We start from the raw sequence: 18798 nt of genomic DNA on the forward strand, positions 1-18798 counted from the left end.
GGGTTGAGGATGGAGTCAAGCTCAACTCCCAGTCCTACTGTCAGTTTCTGGAAGACACCTTCTTCAAGCAGTGGTACAGGAAGAAGTCTGCATCCTTCAAGAAAAACATGATTTTCCTGCAGGACAATGCTCCATCACACGCGTCCAAGTACTCCACAGCGTGGCTGGCAAGAAAGGGTATAAAAGAAGAAAATCTAATGACATGGCCTCCTTGTTCACCTGATCTGAACCCCATTGAGAACCTGTGGTCTATCATCAAATGTGAGATTTACAAGGAGGGAAAACAGTACACCTCTCTGAACAGTGTCTGGGAGGCTGTGGTTGCTGCTGCACGCAATGTTGATGGTGAACAGATCAAAACACTGACAGAATCCATGGATGGCAGGCTTTTGAGTGTCCTTGCAAAGAAAGGTGGCTATATTGGTCACTGATTTGTTTTTGTTTTGTTTTTGAATGTCAGAAATGTATATTTGTGAATGTTGAGATGTTATATTGGTTTCACTGGTAAAAATAAATAATTGAAATGGGTATATATTTGTTTTTTGTTAAGTTGCCTAATAATTATGCACAGTAATAGTCACCTGCACACACAGATATCCCCCTAAAATAGCTATAACTAAAAACAAACTAAAAACTACTTCCAAAACTATTCAGCTTTGATATTAATGAGTTTTTTGGGTTCATTGAGAACATGGTTGTTGTTCAATAATAAAATTAATCCTCAAAAATACAACTTGCCTAATAATTCTGCACTCCCTGTATTTCTAACATGCAGTCAAACGTGACACTCAAAAAACCCCTAGCCAGTTGAGGTATTTCATGTGTTCTAGCTCAAGCACACCTGGTGCAACTAATAAAGCCCTTGATTAGTTGCATCAGGTGTGCTTGAGACAACACCTGTTTTGCTAGTTGTTCTGTTGTGATGGATACTAATTTTGAGTTGCATTTTCAGTTGCATTTGGGGAAACGACTTGAAACGTTCGTTGTGTTCAGCTATATCAATTGCTTTTGTTTGATTTGTTCATTGCAAACAGCTGAAAAACTAAATTTTGACAATAAACTTTATTTGCAATGGGGGTTAAATAATTTTGATTACAATTCTCTATCTATCTATCTATCTATCTATCTATCTATCTATCTATATGTATGTATGTATTAAATGTAAAATAAAAGTTTATTATTAAAATTAATGTTTTAGCAGTGATGTATACCATACAGTGCCCTCCACTAATATTGGCACCTTTGGTAAATATGAGCAAAGAAGGCTGTGAAACATTGTCTTTATATTTTAACATTTTGAACTTTTGTTCACAAAATATACAAAAATATTCTGCTCTCATGGATATCAAACAAATGCAAACACAACACAGGTTTATGTGCTACCTCTCTTTGCCAAGATAACAGCTCTGAGTCTTCTCCTATAATGCCTGATGAGGTTGGAGAATATATATATATATATTTTTTTTTTATTATATCTTTTTATTTATATCCAAAAACCAAAAAATAAACAAATACATAAAAAAAAGAAAAAAGAAGAAGACAAACAATACTCAACACATAAAACAAATTGCATAAAGCAAATTTCCCCAAAATAGCAACAAATTTAAATCAAACCAATTACCAGTTCCCAGATTGTTCATTTTCCTTGTCCCTGTCCCCCTATCCTCCCCCATCTATTTCACAATTACTAACTATCCATGTGGTTTAAAAAGGATTAATAATTTGCTCTATATAGAGTACAGTACCCTCGCTTTGACAGCAAGCGAACTCTCTCCAATTCTTGAGAAAGGAATTTCCTCTTCCCCCACTCAGCTTAGACTCAAAGGCTGCCTTAATCATTGAGTCAAGCAGAAGATTTTTCACTTCCCTCATAGAGGGAGTTTTAGAAGTTATCCAATATTTAAAGATAAGTGTCCTCAGTATTATTATTGCCGTACGTATGAAGTTTGCTAATTTTCCCCAAGAGTTATGGCCGACCAGAAAGAGGATAGAGTCCATTTCTATGTAAATCCTCGATTTCCCTATTAAAGAGAGATAATACTCTAACTTCGCTGAAAATTGTTTAAGCTTGGGACAATCCCATAACAAATTACCCAAATTAGGATCTTGGAAAGAACATTTAGGACAAACATTAGTCACTTCTTTATTCCATTTAGCCACCCTACGAGGGGTTAAATAATCCCCCTGAATTAATCTAAATTGTGATTCTCTATAATAGGAAGCCGAAAAAAGTCTTTGAGTAAGTTTAAGGCTGTTCATAAGTTATTTATCTAAGTCCGTTGAGTCAGTTATTCTATCCCACTGTTTAGCTAACTCCTGTGACACATCCTTTTCTTCTAAAGATAGAAGAAATCTGTAGATATTTGACAATAACCTTTTCTCTGATAATTTAACGTTAATAAGAGGATGATCCTCCCATATATGGGGAGAAATTCTAACAAGACCAAGAATATAACTCTTAATTTGTAGAAAATAAAAAATATGGTTTCTCTGAATTACTGGAAACTTTTTTTGAAAATTATCAAATGGATATACTTTATGCTGGTTATAGTCATAAAAATCACTAACAATCAAAGGATTAGCCGGTGACCATCTTTCATAAATAGCCGTCATGTTACCCAGCGGAAATCGGGTATTGCCTTTTATCGGTAACCATTTAGAAACATTCTGTGCTAAACCCAAATGTTTAGATAGCTTCCTCCAGCACAGCAATATATCCTTAAATAATGGATGGTCAAGAATAACCCTACTGAGCTCCTTGTTGGTAGCAAATAGAACAAAGTTCAGGGAGAGAGAGGAACAAACCTGTCTTTCTAGAGACTTCTGAATATATAAAGGACCGTTTTAACCAGTCTATTGGAAAACGCAAGATGGCAGCCTGATTATACCATTCTAAATTGGATAGCCCTAAACCTCCTTTACAATACGGTTGATATAACCTGGCTAGCTTAAGTCTTGGTTTCCTTCCACTCCAAAGATAGTACCTTAATGCTTGATTAAAGCACAAAAGATCAGTCTTCTTAATCAAGAAGGGGAGCATCCTTAATGTATACAAAATTTTAGGAACAATAAACATTTTAAACAGGGCCACTTTACCAGTCAAAGAGACTGGGAGTGTCGCCCACGATTTCATCTTCTCTTCAGTGTCTCTCAAAACCGTGCCAATATTGTCCCTATACCAATTAGCCGAGTTGGCAGAGATCTTCAGCCCTAAATAGCGCAGAGTCTTAGTTTCCATAAATTGATAGGTTTGGAGGTCCTCTGCATCTTGTTTTAACAATAGGATCTTAGATTTTGCAAGATTAATCTTATAACCTGACACTATACTGTATTGATCCAATAAGTTCACAATCTCTTCAACCTGCTTTTTTGGGTTGGATACATATAATAAAAGATCATCCGCAAATAATGCAGTTTTAAATGTCTCCCTTCCTATGTTAATTCCGGTAAGCAGATTCCTTAATCTAATAGCTAAGGGCTCAATTTAAGATCAAACAACAAAGGCGACATAGGACACCCCTGTCTAGTGCCTCTTGTCAAAGAAAAAACGTCCGAAATCCCATAATTGATCAAGATAGAAGCTTTAATGTCTGAGTAAATATTAGTCACGAAATCCCCAAACCTCCCCACAATCCCAAACCTCCCTAATACCTGTACCTGTAAAAGGAAGGGCCACTCCACTCTGTTGAAGGCCTTCTCTGCATCCAAAGATAGCAGGAAGGCCTCCGGTAGAGCCGAGCCGCCCCCCCCATAATGGCAAATTACATGTAGAATTTTCCTTATATTGAATTCCGAGGCCCTACCCATAATAAAACCTGCCTGATCCTGGTGAATTATCCTAGGGAGAATTAACTTCAACCTGTCGGCCAGAATTTTCATTAAGATTTTATAATCCAGACCAAGCAAGGAAATTGGTCTATACGAAGCAATATCCGAAGGGTCTTTGTTACTTTTAGGGATTACAATAATATTAGCTCTTTTAAAATTGTCTGATGTTTTAAGATTTGATCCAAAATACGCATTGTAAAGATCTACCAGAACCGGGACAATCTCAGTCCGTAACATCTGATAGAACTCCAGAGGTAAATTATCTGGCCCTGGCGTCTTCCCCCTAGCCATTAAACTAATTGTTTTCTGAATCTCATTTTCAGATATCGGTTGGTTCAGACACTCGCGATCTACTTCTGAGATTTGAGGAATGTCAGTTCTATCCAGAAATTCCGTAATTTTTCCCATTTCAGGGCTCTGAGTTGAATAGAGTTCTTTATAAAAGTTCTGAAATAGTTGTGTAATTTTCTCCTGCCCAGTATAAGTTGTACCCCTTATTTTCAAGGCTGCAACTGGTTTCCTCCTAGTTTGTCTCTTAAAAGTTGCAGCCATCAATTTACCAGCTTTATTGCCAAACTTTGAAAATCTAGCAGCATTCCTATAAAGAAGTTCCTGTGCCTCCCCCAATAGAAAGGTCTCTCTATCTTTCCTTATGGAAAAATAACTTTCTGTGTTAACTTTATTAGGATTTTTTAAATACAAAGCATATGCCTCCCTAAGCTTTTCAGATAGATCATTCTCTTTCCCTACCCTGTCCTTCTTCTTTAGCCTTGCTACATAAGTATTAATTTCCGCTTTCATATAAACTTTAGCAGTCTCCCAAAATAGTTGGATATTTTCTCTACAATGACTATTAAATGTCCCAAATTCTTCCCATGTATTCAAGAGGAAGTTTTTGAATTTAACCGAATCTCTTAGGTACGTGGGGAAAAAGAAGCAATTATAAGTGAAGTTTAACTTTGTTTTAAAAGATAGAAATACTGGGGCATGGTCTGATAACACAAAATCATGTATATTGCACTTCTCAATTCTAGTTACCAAAGATTCAGAGATGAGGAACATATCCAATCTTGAGAGGGTATTATGTGATTTTGAACAGCAAGTATATTCCAGATTACTAGGATTCAAAAGTCTCCATATATCCACTACATTTAAAGCCTCAGACAATAAACCAAAAATCTTTTTCTCAAATTTAATCTGAGATTTATATTTGCCCTTGTTTCTGTCCGGACCCATTTTCCTCCTATCCAAATAAGAGTTAGGAGTCAGATTAAAGTCACCTGTTAATAACAATTTAGCTTTAGAGAATTTGCATACAATTTTAGTTAATGACCACCAAAACCTTTCATCTAAGTTATTTGGACCATAAATATTAACCAGTAAGTATTCCTGGTTCTGTATAATAAGCCTGTTAATTAAATACCTCCCTTCTTTATCTTTTAAGACTCTAAGAATTTTAAAATCAAATTTGGTATGAAATAGGATCATTACCCCTCTAGATGTTTTAATATAAGAAGAGAAAAAAGACTCTCCCAACCATTTTGTTTTAATTTTATTGTGCTCTTTATCTGACAAGTGGGTTTCCTGAAGACAAGCTATATCAAAGTTGCTTTTACCTAAATAATTTAGAATTGCTTTCCTTTTGACTGGGGAATGAATCCCCCCTACATTCCAGGTTAAAACCTTTACCATTCTTTAACTACCCAAAAAATAAAGGAGGAAGAGTAAGCGCCGATTAAGAAGGAAAGGAGGGAGCGGGAGAGAGAAGGGTGAGGGGAAGAAAAAAATTAAATTAAAAAAAATACAAGTTTATACTTAATATACTCTTATCCAGTGATTGTGCATATTACAACCAATAATACAGTGACTAACTGTTCTATACTTAAACAAATATACACAAAATAGGTTTGCATATGGTGTTTAACCCTTATTAACCAAAGATACAGACATAATATCATTCTATTGAGTAAATATGTCTTCTTCAAACAATTTATAACAGTGATTGTTTAATTCTATACTCAAGCCCATAGAGCATGTGCTGTCCATCTGTTCCATAGATGTACAAGATTCAAACTTTATATTCAAACAGTGACTATTCCACACAACAAGAAAAAAAAAAAGGGAATATAGTGTTGAACCCTTAATGGTCAAAAATACAAACATAATATCATTCTGTTTCATGAATGTGCCTTTTTCAAATAATACACTTTGTTACCGTGATTGTTTGGTCTCTACTTAAACCCATATTGCACATATTATCCACCTGTTCAATAAATATACAGAATTCAGGCATGAAACCCCACATTTTTTGCAATTGAACACAGAAAGTATGAACCGTGTTTAAAAAAAAAAAAAAAACCCACATTTTTTTCTGCAATTGAACACAGAAAGTACAAAAAAAAACCCAAAAAAACCACACATTTTTTCTGCAATTGAACACAGAAAGTGTAAACAATGTCTTCTTCAACCCTTTAAGGAGACAGCTTTCAGTTTGCTCAATTGTTTTATGACGGAAAAATTCCGTCATATGTCCTTAAGAGGTTAAAAAAAAAAAAAACCCCAGAATGAAGAAAGGACAGGGGACTCTCATTAAACAGATTGACTTTTTGATTTCTTCTTATTTTTTTACCTTTGCCATTCCTCTGCAGGAATACCTCTAAGTATCTATACATCTATCTGCAATTAAGCACAAATAGCATAGGCAGTGCTTTAATAATAAGAAAAAAAAAACTTAAGTTAAAAAGGAACAGGGAACTCTCATTAAACAAATTAACTTTTTGATTCATTTTCTAAAAAAATTTGGGCAGCCTCAGGAGAATAAAAAAAAACGAAGTCAGACCCAGATTTGATCTTCAGCTTGGCTGGGTACAGAAGAGAAAAAAGTCTGTTTTCAGACACCAGACGAGAACATATTGATGAAAATTGCTTCCTCTTCAGCGATGTTTCCATAGAAAAGTCCTGAAAGAGTAAGATTTTCACTCCTTGAAATTGTAGCGATTTCTTCTTCCTATAGGCCCTTAGAATCTCATTTTTCCCTTGAAAGTTCAAGAATTTTGCAATCACAGGCCTCGGTTTCCTCTCCTTCCCAGCCTATGTACTCTTTCAATTGTAAAGATGTTACTCTCAGGATTCAGGCCTAGTATTTCCGGAAGTGAGTGCTCCACAAATTTCTTGAGGTCTTGAAATTTCAAAGCTTCTGGCAGCCGGCAGATTGCTTCTCCTTGACCTGTTTTCCATATCCTCAATCTTATTGGTTAAAACTGTGTTCTGTTTTTGTAGAGCTTCTATTTGTAGCTGTATAGTATTTTGAATGTCTTCACAGTTAGAGATTCTCTGTTCAGCCTCTCTTAGCCTTTCTGTTTGCGATTTTAACTCTTCCAAAATTGTATCTACCCTTTTATAGAATTCCTCTATTTTAGGACTAATTAGGTCTGCCACCAGAGCTGCAATTTCACCGGCATTCAAGGCATTAGAGACCTCAGAGTTCCTTTCTTCCATCATAGATTTATTTGGGGAGGTAGCAAGGGTGGCTTTGTTGTTCTTCCTCTCCAATTGCTTTAATTTAGGTGACATTTTGGACTGAGTAAGATATTTATCCATGTATAGCAATCTACAGCTCTTTACGCAGCTTAAGCTTTTATTTATAATACAGCTTGCACCCAAGGTGTAGAGAGTTTTTTTTTTCCTGAATACCCATATAGGAGAGAAATATGAAACAAACAAGATAGATGATAACAAAAGGGAAACTTGTAGCCACTCTATTATAAAAATTAGCTAACAGGTGGCAGAGTTAGCAATACACACCAACTGCTTCCTCAATTCATTCAAGGGCCCTTCTGTAGCATAAATCAAAAGTCCCAGCTCGTGTGACACAGCTGCAGCAAAAAGCCTCCAAAAAATAAGTTTCAGCAATTCAGGCTCAATTCGTAATACAATTTACACCCAAGGTGAAGAAAATTCTTCCAAGTAGGTACCCATATAGGAGAGAGAAGTATCATTAAGATAAAAAGTAGTACAATAAAACTTATGTTCCTCCTACTGTGGTAAATTGATGGCAAATAACAAAGTTTGCAGCATGTGCCAATTACTTCCTCAATATCAAGTCTCTCTAGGGGAGTTTTCTTATTAGGAGATACTTTAGGGGGGTACTTAGGGAGGTGAAATATAGTAATACAGTGGGAGGATGGCGACAGTTCTGAGGGGGTAAAAGGGGCCAAGCACCTGTTTTCTCTCCAACTCAGCAGCCTCAGTTCATTTAATCATCCCTAGCCACATTATCCCCTCATCAGCATGGCATCAAAGAGGTCAACTGCGTTCTCCAAAGTGAAAACTGCTTCTCCTTACCCCAGGGATCCTTCTAAGTCTTCTCCACTTTAGCTTCCTTTATGGGGGTTGAAGACCTCTCAAACAGAGGCAGCTCTGCAGCTCTAGGGTGCACCGCTCTCACCCTCTCAGGCACCAAAGAGCCCCAGCGTTAGTCGGCAGCTTCCAGCCACAGGAAAGCCGCTAGACTCTTCTTGTGCTGCTGTTGCAGCAGCTTGCGTGGTCTCCCACACCACAGCGCTCCCCTTGCTGTTCTCTCCTTAGAACGAGGGTGTCGGCTCCCTGATGTCCTCTACCGCCGTAGCGCACTAACACTCCTCGCCCTCCTGGGGAAAACTTCAATGGGCACACACCACTCCCATCCTCTGTAGCAGACGCGGCTTTCTCTCTGCCGCCGTCGTGTCTGCACTTTACCTGGGCTAGCGCTGATTGTGCTGCGTGATGACGCAACAGCGCACTTCCCCCGTCGACAGGAGAATATTTTACAAGGGATATAAGACCATTCCTCCATACAGAATCTCTTTAGATCCTTCCAATTTTGAGGTTGATGATGATGGACTCTCCTCTTCAGTTCACCCCACAGGATTTCTATGGGGTTAAAGCTAGGGGACTGGGATGGCCATTGCCGGACCTTGATTTTTGTCATGTTCTTTGTGCATGTGTGTACACCTTTAAGCACTCCTTACTTAAACCTACACCTCCCCCTTCCAGGTGCCAATTAATGTTAGTTTTCAGCATGCAAAGTTGCGACTAGCTGCATGTTCTAAACCTCCTGGCTAAGTGATTATCCTCTACCTAATCGTTGGATTACAACTAATATACTTTTGGGTATTTTCAACCTACTATACCGTACACATTTAACGGTCCTAAGGACTTATATTCCAATTTGTTTGTACTGTTAACCAGGACTACTGCCTTTCATTGCCGGTATATCCAAAGTCTCCTGCAGACAACTCCCTCCATCAAACACAGTGAGTTTATGTTCCTCTGAACTTCCTTTGCACCTCTGAACAAACTCGCTCTTTCCAGCTACCTGGCATTCCTTACACTTACTCACCGACCATCCTTCCGCACTGCAGCCGCGCTGTGAAGCCTCTCACACAGCGTCTGCCTGTCAGCGTGATCTCGCACGCTATTGGACAGTCGTCACACACCCCTCTGAGGCTGTCAGCTATCTGCAGCGCTGGCTCGTCTCCCCTCACAGGCTCTGTCTCCATTCCTGCCTGAGCAGTAAATAATACCAGACCGCTCCTAAAACACTCTCAACTCGGAGTTGATCAGCCACATGTTCTCTAAACTTGCAACTTGAACTCAGGAGAGTGGTCCCACTTGAACAGATGCTCATATACAATTGACTCTTTGCTAATACTCGCATGACCTACTCTCTCCTGTAACCAGTAAACAGGGATAAATAACCTCTACTCAATTCCTCTACTCTTTCCCTCTCTGCAGTTGAGATCCATAATCTCCAGTTACAATCCATTGCTCTGACATATTAATTGGCCTAATAAAAGAATATACATGGATCCAGCAGACCTCCCAAATGTGGTATACAACCTCTCCCAAAGGGTTGACCAATTGTCACAAGCACTTAGAGAGCTGCAATTGCAGAATGACAGTCTTAGGGCAGCTGTTAGAGACAACACACCAGAACCACAGGTGTGTCTGCCTGAAAGATTCTCTGGCGACAGGAAATTGTTCAGACAATTCAGAAATGCCTGCTACCTCCTATTTCAGATGAGGCCCAAGACATATCATACAGAGAGACTTAAGGTGATGACTGTCATCTCCTTCCTATCTGGTGAGCCTAGGGTATGGGCTGACAACCTCTTCGAAAATAATGACCCTATCCTCACTTCGTTATCTGATTTCTTCACTCAAATGAGTTTATTATATGAAGACACAGAGAAACAACTGACAGCTGAGATCAAAATGCGCTCATTAAGACAGGGCCGCCGCCCAGTAGAGGAATATCTATCTGAATTCAAACTTTACATCAAGGATTCAGAATGGAGTGAGGTAGCCCTGCGCAACCAGTACCGACTGGGATTGTCCGATGCTCTAAAGGACGAACTTGCCCGCACCAATCTCCCTAGGACCCTGGAGGCTCTTATGACTTTGTCTGTTCAGATTGACCGGAGAATCAGAGAACGGAGGTCAGAAAGACAACAATCTGACACGTCCCAAAGGTTTACACCTGGGTTGTCTAGCACAAAGGATACATCTGTACCCATGGAGCTTGGGTTCACCAAGGGGCCCTTAACATTGGATGAAAGACATCGCCGTCAGCAGAAGAATCTCTGTATGTACTGTGCTTCTCCCAATCATCCAGTTAAGGAATGTCCTCTTCTACTACGTCAAAAAAGAAGTAAGTGCAAACCTATAACTCATTGTTTGACAAATAAAGTGGTTGATGTGGCTTACTGTACCTTATCTCTATCCCTACAGTGGGACCTCCAGCTGTTCAGAGCGGAAGCAATCATTGACTCCGGAGCATTCTCTAATTTCATTGATCTGTCCCTTGTAAATAAAAATAAAATACCCCTGTGTGTCAAAGCAATACCTGTCTCCATTCGTGTCATTGATGGAACCTATGTTAGTTCTGGCCCTATCACACACCACACCATTCCACTTAAGGTTACTACAGGTAACGGGCACGTAGAGTACTTGTCCTTCGATGTCCTTCCTTCTCCTTTATACCCCATTGTATTGGGCTTATCCTGGCTACAACAACATCAGCCTACGATCTCTTGGCAGTCCTTACAAGTGGAACTTGATTCAACATACTGCAAGACTTCTTGCTATCCCCATCAACAGGTACTACAAGTCTCCCCAGCAACAATACCACAAGAGTATCAAGATTTCTCGGATGTATTCGACAAAAAGCAAGCAGAGACTCTCCCTCCTCATCGCATATATGATTGCCCTATTGAGTTGTTGCCTGGTTCCAGCATACCCTACGGACGTATATATCCACTCTCTCAACCTGAATTAGCTCATCTCAAGGCGTACTTAGAGGAGAACCTTAAGAAAGGTTTCATCAGACCATCCACCTCCCCAGCAGGAGCCGGGATCTTTTTCGTCAAGAATAAAGATAAAACCTTGAGGCCCATCATAGACTATCGTGAGTTAAACAGAAGAACCAAAAAGAACAGGTACCCTCTACCACTGATCCCAGAATTAGTGGAACGCCTCAGTAAAGCTACTGTTTACACCAAGCTGGATTTAAGAGGGGCATACAATCTCATTAGGATCAGGGAGGGGGACGAGTGGCTCACCGCCTTTCAGACTCGCTACGGACTCTATGAATATCTTGTTATGCCGTTTGGGCTGTGCAACGCCCCAGCAACCTTCCAGTTTTTTATCAATGATATATTCAGAGATCTACTGGACGTTTGCTTGGTAATATACTTAGACGACATCCTAATATACTCCCAAAACATGGAGGACCATAAGAAACATGTCCGTTGGGTATTAAGTCGATTAAGAACACACCACTTGTACGCCAAACTTGAGAAGTGCTCCTTCCACACTGAAGAAATCACCTTTTTGGGCTACAAAATCACTTCATCTGGTGTTAAAATGGAAGATGGAAAAATCGACACCATTCTTAAATGGCCTACCCCTACCAACAGGAAACAGGTTCAACGTTTCCTAGGCTTCGCAAATTTTTATCGCAAGTTCATTAAAGGATTCTCAATGATTGCGAAACCTCTCTGTAGACTCACAGGTACTCAAACCCGTTTCCTTTGGACACCTGAAACCGAACATGCTTTCAACTTCCTCAAGAAATGCTTCACTACTGCTCCCATCCTCCGATTCCCAGATGCAAATCTGCAGTACATCCTAGAGGTTGATGCCTCTGAGTACGCTCTTGGTGCAATTCTCTCACAGCGTAAAAGTCCATCAGAACCTATCCATCCAGTAGCATTTTTTTCCAGACTTATGACCTCAGCCGAACAAAATTATGCTGTTGGAGAAAAAGAACTTCTCGTGATTAAGTCAGCTCTTGAACATTGGAGGCATCTCTTGGAAGGTACAATCTACCCAATATTGATTTATACCGACCACAAGAATTTAGAATATCTACAGTCCAGTAAAACCCTCTCTGCCAGACAAGCTCGTTGGAGTTTGTTCTTCACCAGATTCAACTTCCTCATTACTTATCGGCCTGGCTCCCGGAATGGCAAGGCTGACTCTCTCTCTAGACATTTACTTCGGCAGGACCTTGAAAAACAACCACAAACCATCATTCCACCTCAACAGTTCCTCGGTCTCACGAAAGACTTCATTCATACCCTACGTTCACAACAACAGATTGATACAACGGTCCCCAAGGACATACAACAAACCGACACCAGGGGAATTTCTCATGTTAAGGGTAAAATATACATCCCTCCCAACCTTAGAGAAGAGGTCTTGCATGACCATCATGATACCCCTCTATCAGGACACCCAGGCACCCACAGAACCAGTGACCTCATTGGTAGAAATTTTTGGTGGCCTAACCTCAGACATTCAGTACATAACTACATCAAGTCATGCCTGTACTGTTTCTAAGTCACAAAAGACCAAACCATCAAGCTACCTCCAACCGCTGCCCATTCCAGAAAGACCTTGGCATACCGTTGGTATGGACTTTATTGTTGAATTACCATTATCTAATCAAGCCAACACCATTTTAGTTGTCGTTGATTTGTTGACGAAAATGGCTCATTTTATTCCCTACAAAAAGCTGCCCACAGCCTCAGAAACTGCATCCCTGTTCCTGAAACATATCGTCCGACTTCATGGTCTACCATCCATCATTGTATCCGACAGGGGCTCGCAATTCACATCCAAGTTTTGGAAACAACTATGTGCTGTGCTTAAAATCAACCATCACTATAGTACAGCATACCACCCACAAACTAATGGTCAGACAGAGCGTGTAAATCAGTGGATTGAACAGTACATTCGCTGTTACTGTTCCCACCAACAGGAAGAATGGGAGAACAACATTCCTATGGCAGAATTCGCCTACAATAACTCCTTAAATGGATCTACTAAATGTTCACCCTTCTATGCGAACTATGGCTACCATCCACCGTTCCATCTATTCCCACATCTGAACACCTCCTCACCTCATGTCGACGATACAGCAAATTCTTTATCAGACATCTTCAAATTTCTTAAAGACAATATACATTTGGCTCAGCAAAACCAGAAAAGATACTATGACTACAAAAGAAGCAAACCACCACTCTACCGGACAGGGGATATGGTTTGGCTGTCGACCAAACATCTGAAACTAAAAACTCCCTCACGGAAATTTTCACAAATGTACATTGGTCCCTACAGGATAACTAATGTCGTCAATGAAAACGCTGTGACCTTAGCTCTCCCTCCAGAGATCCCGGTTCACCCCACTTTTCATGTGGCATTGATAAAACCCTATGTTCCAACGAGACTACAATCTTCGAATCAACCTCAGCCTCCTGTGGTTCTGGTGGAGGACGTCTATGAAATATCTTCAATTCTCGACTCCAGACATCATCATGGGCAGTTGCAGTATCTGGTTAGGTGGAAGGGCTACTCCTCTGAAGAGGATTCTTGGGAACCTTCCACCAATCTCAATGCCTCTCGTCTGATTACTCGTTACCACCATAAAAATCCAGACAAACCCGGACCCTCTGCTGCGGTGCAGCTTCCTTGAGGGGGGGGATCTGTCATGTTCTTTGTGCATGTGTGTACACCTTTAAGCACTCCTTACTTAAACCTACACCTCCCCCTTCCAGGTGCCAATTAATGTTAGTTTTCAGCATGCAAAGTTGCGACTAGCTGCATGTTCTAAACCTCCTGGCTAAGTGATTATCCTCTACCTAATCGTTGGATTACAACTAATATACTTTTGGGTATTTTCAACCTACTATACCGTACACATTTAACGGTCCTAAGGACTTATATTCCAATTTGTTTGTACTGTTAACCAGGACTACTGCCTTTCATTGCCGGTATATCCAAAGTCTCCTGCAGACAACTCCCTCCATCAAACACAGTGAGTTTATGTTCCTCTGAACTTCCTTTGCACCTCTGAACAAACTCGATCTTTCCAGCTACCTGGCATTCCTTACACTTACTCACCGACCATCCTTCCGCACTGTAGCCGCGCTGTGAAGCCTCTCACACAGCGTCTGCCTGTCAGCGTGATCTCACACGCTATTGGACAGTCGTCACACACCCCTCTGAGGCTGTCAGCTATCTGCAGCGCTGGCTCGTCTCCCCTCACAGGCTCTGTCTCCATTCCAGCCTGAGCAGTATATAATACCAGACCGCTCCTAAAACACTCTCAACTCGGAGTTGATCAGCCACATGTTCTCTAAACTTGCAACTTGAACTCAGGAGAGTGGTCCCACTTGAACAGATGCTCATATACAATTGACTCTTTGCTAATACTCGCATGACCTACTCTCTCCTGTAACCAGTAAACAGGGGTAAATAACCTCTACTCAATTCCTCTACTCTTTCCCTCTCTGCAGTTGAGATCCATAATCTCCAGTTACAATCCATTGCTCTGACAATTTTGTGGTCAGTAAACCATTTTTGTGTTGATGATTTTTAAATATGTTTGGGATCATTGTCCTGCTTGAAGATCCAACCACAGCCCATTTTAAGCTTTCTGGCAGGGTCATTTAATATCTGTTGAGATTTGATAGAGTCCATGATGCCATGTATCCTAACAAAATGTCCAGGTCCTCTGGCAGAAAAACAGCCCCAAAACATTAAAGAGCCACCACCATATTTAACCATGGGCATGAGGTACTTTTCCATATGGCTAACTATCTGTGTGTGCCAAACCCACCTCTTGTGTTTATTGCCAAAAACTCTATTTTGGTTTTGTCTGACCATAGAAACCAATCCCATTTAAAGTTCCTGTAGTTTCTAGTTTTGAGTTTGTTTTTGGAGGAGAGTAGAGGCTTTTTTCTTGAAACCCTTCCAAACAACTTCTGGTAATGTAGGTGACGTCGGATTGTAGTTTTGGAGACTTTCTGAACCCAAGATGCAACTAACTTCTGCAATCCTTGGAGATATGTTGGCCACTAAAACTATTCCCTTCACAGTGTGTTGAGACAACATAGACACACGTCCTCTTCCAGATGATTCAAAACATTTCTAGTTGACTGGAACTTCTTAATCATTGCCCTGATGGTGGAAATGTGCATTTTCAGTGCTTTTGCTATTTTCTTATAGCTACTTCCCTTTTTGTGAAGCTCAACAACCTTTTGCAACACATCACAGTGAAACAGTAAGTTATGGTTGAACAATTTCATGTTCCTAGTGACCCAGGTGTTCTAAAAAATGTAAAATATCAATGGGAATATACTTCAAATCTATTTTTCACCTATGGATTCATATGGGTGCCAATAATTATGCCACCCATCTATTTAACAAAAAGTTGTTGTTTTTTGTTTGTTTTTGATAAACCTTTGTTCGATATCCATAACAGCAGAGTATTTTTGTGTAATTTTTTTTTAACAAAAGAGCAAAAAGGTTAAATAATAAAGTCTATTTTTCACAGCCTTCTTTGTTCATATTTACCAAGGGTGCCAATATTAGTGGAGGGCAATGTATGTATATATGTGTACAGTGATTTAAAGATATAGTTCAATAGTAAATTATAGATTCAAATTTAGTGAAGAGCTTCACTAATTGATCACTCAAGCAATTATACACATGAGTTTTTCGGCAGGCCCCCATAGATGTCTATTATGTGGAGGATTTAGTGCACATGCAATATCCGACATTCATTTGTTTCACTTGAACACTTATATATTACTTTTAACTTGTAATATGAACGCAACAATAAAAGAGCTATTGATTTAACGTGAGTGGGTGGATTTTAACCATTAACAAAAACAATTGCAGCAAACAAGATGTTGACTTGTTATAAAATGTTTAGACTTGACAGACATGTTATTCTATAGCAAGACGACAAAAATTTTGTGTAACTACAGGGTGTTTAATGTCCCCTTAATGAACCTTAAAGTCACATTTAGAACTCCTGTGTTTAAACTCTGATACCGAGAGTTCTAAATAATTCAGTATACATCCAGATTAAACAAAATACAGATTTATTTTTTTATTTCCCCACTGCTGCTCCTCATTATCTGACTTCCTTTATACACTAATGTTTTGTAGATGATCCATTTATATAGCCCATACAGGTTTTTTTTTTTTTTAAATGTATAGTTTTGCTTATTTTAAATAACATTGTGCTGATTTCAGACTCCTAACCAAGCCCCAACATTTTAGAAGTGGACTGTTGTCTACCTACTCCAGCTTGTTCCTGTTTGTGTAAATGGTCTTTTCATATGCAGAGGAGGTGAGGTGTCTGCTCTTTTTGCTGTCCTGACACTTTCACTGGGTGTCCCAGACTACCCTTTTAAACAGTGCTAAACTGGGAGCTTCTATGTAAGTTTATAAAAGGTTTTATGCTGGATTTTTAGACCAGTATCTGTGCATATTATTCTTTATAGTAGTGTCTATTAAATGCAGTTATATGAAATTTGGTGTATACTGTCCCTTTAACTCCCTTTCCATCATTATCTTTCCTTGTCTTTGTACCCATTTGTCTATCCTATATTTCTACCATTGTTTCTTTCGTTTCATTCCTCCTTGCTTGCAGGATAGGATAGACTTCAGTAGGGTAGCTGTAATGGGTCATTCCTTTGGAGGAGCATCTGCTATGCTGAGTCTTACAAAAGATGATACTTTCAGGTAGGTAATTAAATATTTGAAGAAAAAAAAAATCAGAATCTCTTCTTTACTGAGCATTCTTTACCCCTACCAAGACCATAGGTTTTGATAGCAAATATATTCATCTTATATAAACCCCCATTATAATCTATCAGAATTTCTGTGCAAAGACTTTGGTTGACAGGTTGCTTTTGATTTTCTAAACCATTGCAATCCATTAGAAGAGTCACAATTGGTATTAGTAAAACTGCTTGAATTAGTCAAGGCTATAATAGCTAATAGTGCCTCCATCAGGGGGTGAAAGGGGTGACTCCATGAGGCAAGCACAACTATTTTACATTTTTTTTTTTTTTACATTTTGGCAGCCACCAGAAGGCGCTACAGTTGAGTGCTATTGAGTGCGGGTAATGTCATTACAAGGAGTAAAGCATTAGCATTTGAGAGGATTTCTGAGTGTGCACTAAACCACTATGCACAGTGTGAGACAGACTTGGTACTTCAGTTTGTACAGTGTGTGCCTGAGTCAGACGGTAGATCACTTCCATTTGCAGAGGAGGTAGGACTTACTTAGTATGTGTTTTTTATTTCTTTGTGCAATTTTGGATTGTAACTTCAGTGTGGTAGTTGTATGGTGGGACCAGGGGTCCATAAAAACACACATTAGCAATATGCAGCAGTGTATTTATGATTATTTGATAATGCTGTAGAAATTCTACATTAAAAACCATGCAGAAATGTCTCCTCCTCAATACACAAATGGTGGGTGCCCTTTTGGCAGATATGATTTTTTAAATTTATGTATATATTTTAATTACATTCCAGTTTACTGCCCCTTTATGCAAGGACTTTCCAGATGCCATGAGGCATTTTATATAAGATGTTTACATCTGCATAAAATGTTATACTCTCAGGCTAAGATTGATCAGTGTTTTAAATGAAACAGGTTAACTTAACATTGTTCAGTTTACACTACAGCTGACTTAATTTTGAAACACATACAAACAAGCCTAAATCCTGCATTTAACCAGATCTAAAATCCATAAGGACAACTGACAGATGGGAACATTTCTACACCAGATTTGAAGTGGTGCTCTTGGTTGGGGGAAATGGGGGGAAATGGGGGAAAAAAACAAACATATGTTAACCTTTCAAAAGTACTTTTCTTTATCTACCCATTCTGACAGATCATTAATGTACAATTTTGAATTCACAGAAGTATTTTTTTGCTTGCACATTTACAAATATAATTATGTAAAAAGCTATTTTTCTGCTATTTCTTTATCAAGCATGTCACACACTGTTGATTTAGGGGATGGCAATGTGCAGAAATTTTACCTCCTGTGAGTGTCTGTGTTTATGTATTTGTGCTTTTGTTGGTGTCTCTATGAGTGTTTATGTGTGTGTCTGTCTTTGTGCATTTTCTGTAGATGTCTCTGTGAGGGTGTGTGCGTATGTCTTTGTGCATTTTCTGTGGGTGTCTCTGAGAGGGTTTGTGTGTGTGTGTATGTCTTTGTGAGTTTTCTGTAGATGCCTCTGTGAGGGTGGGTGTGTGTCTTTGTGTGTTTTCTGTGGATGTCTCTATGAGGATGTGTGTGTGTGTATGTCTGTATTTTCTGTGGATGTATCTGTGAGGGTGTGTGTATGTCTTTGTGCATTTTCTGTGGGTGTTTCTGCGAGGGTGTCTTTTCTGTGGATGTCTCTGTGAGGGTGGGTGTGTATGTCTTTGGGTGTTTTCTGTCGATGTCTCTGTGAGGGTGTGTGTATGTATGTCTGTGTTTTCTGTGGATGTATCTGTGAGGGTGTGTGTATGTCTTTGTGCATTTTCTGTGGCTGTCTCTGCGAGTGTGTCTTTTCTGTGGATGTCTCTGTGAGGGTGTGTGCGTATTTCTTTGTGCATTTTCTGTGGGTGTA

General features: G+C 39.4%; 1 protein-coding gene across 3 annotated transcripts in view; it reads left to right on the forward strand.

Moving 5' to 3' along the window:
- Window positions 1-18798, forward strand: part of PAFAH2 (platelet activating factor acetylhydrolase 2) — a 111656-nt gene that overhangs the window by 80892 nt on the left and 11966 nt on the right. For 2 of the 3 annotated variants that reach the window (XM_053706956.1, XM_053706955.1), the window contains exon 7: window positions 16817-16908. In XM_053706956.1, coding sequence (XP_053562931.1) covers window positions 16817-16908 — 92 coding nt within the window. Of the gene's footprint in view, window positions 1-1252; window positions 16909-18798 lie in introns of those variants that run through there. The other variant, XR_008401364.1, reaches the window with a different exon arrangement.

This window comes from Bombina bombina, chromosome 3 (assembly GCF_027579735.1).
Source record: "Bombina bombina isolate aBomBom1 chromosome 3, aBomBom1.pri, whole genome shotgun sequence".
NCBI lineage: Eukaryota > Metazoa > Chordata > Amphibia > Anura > Bombinatoridae > Bombina > Bombina bombina.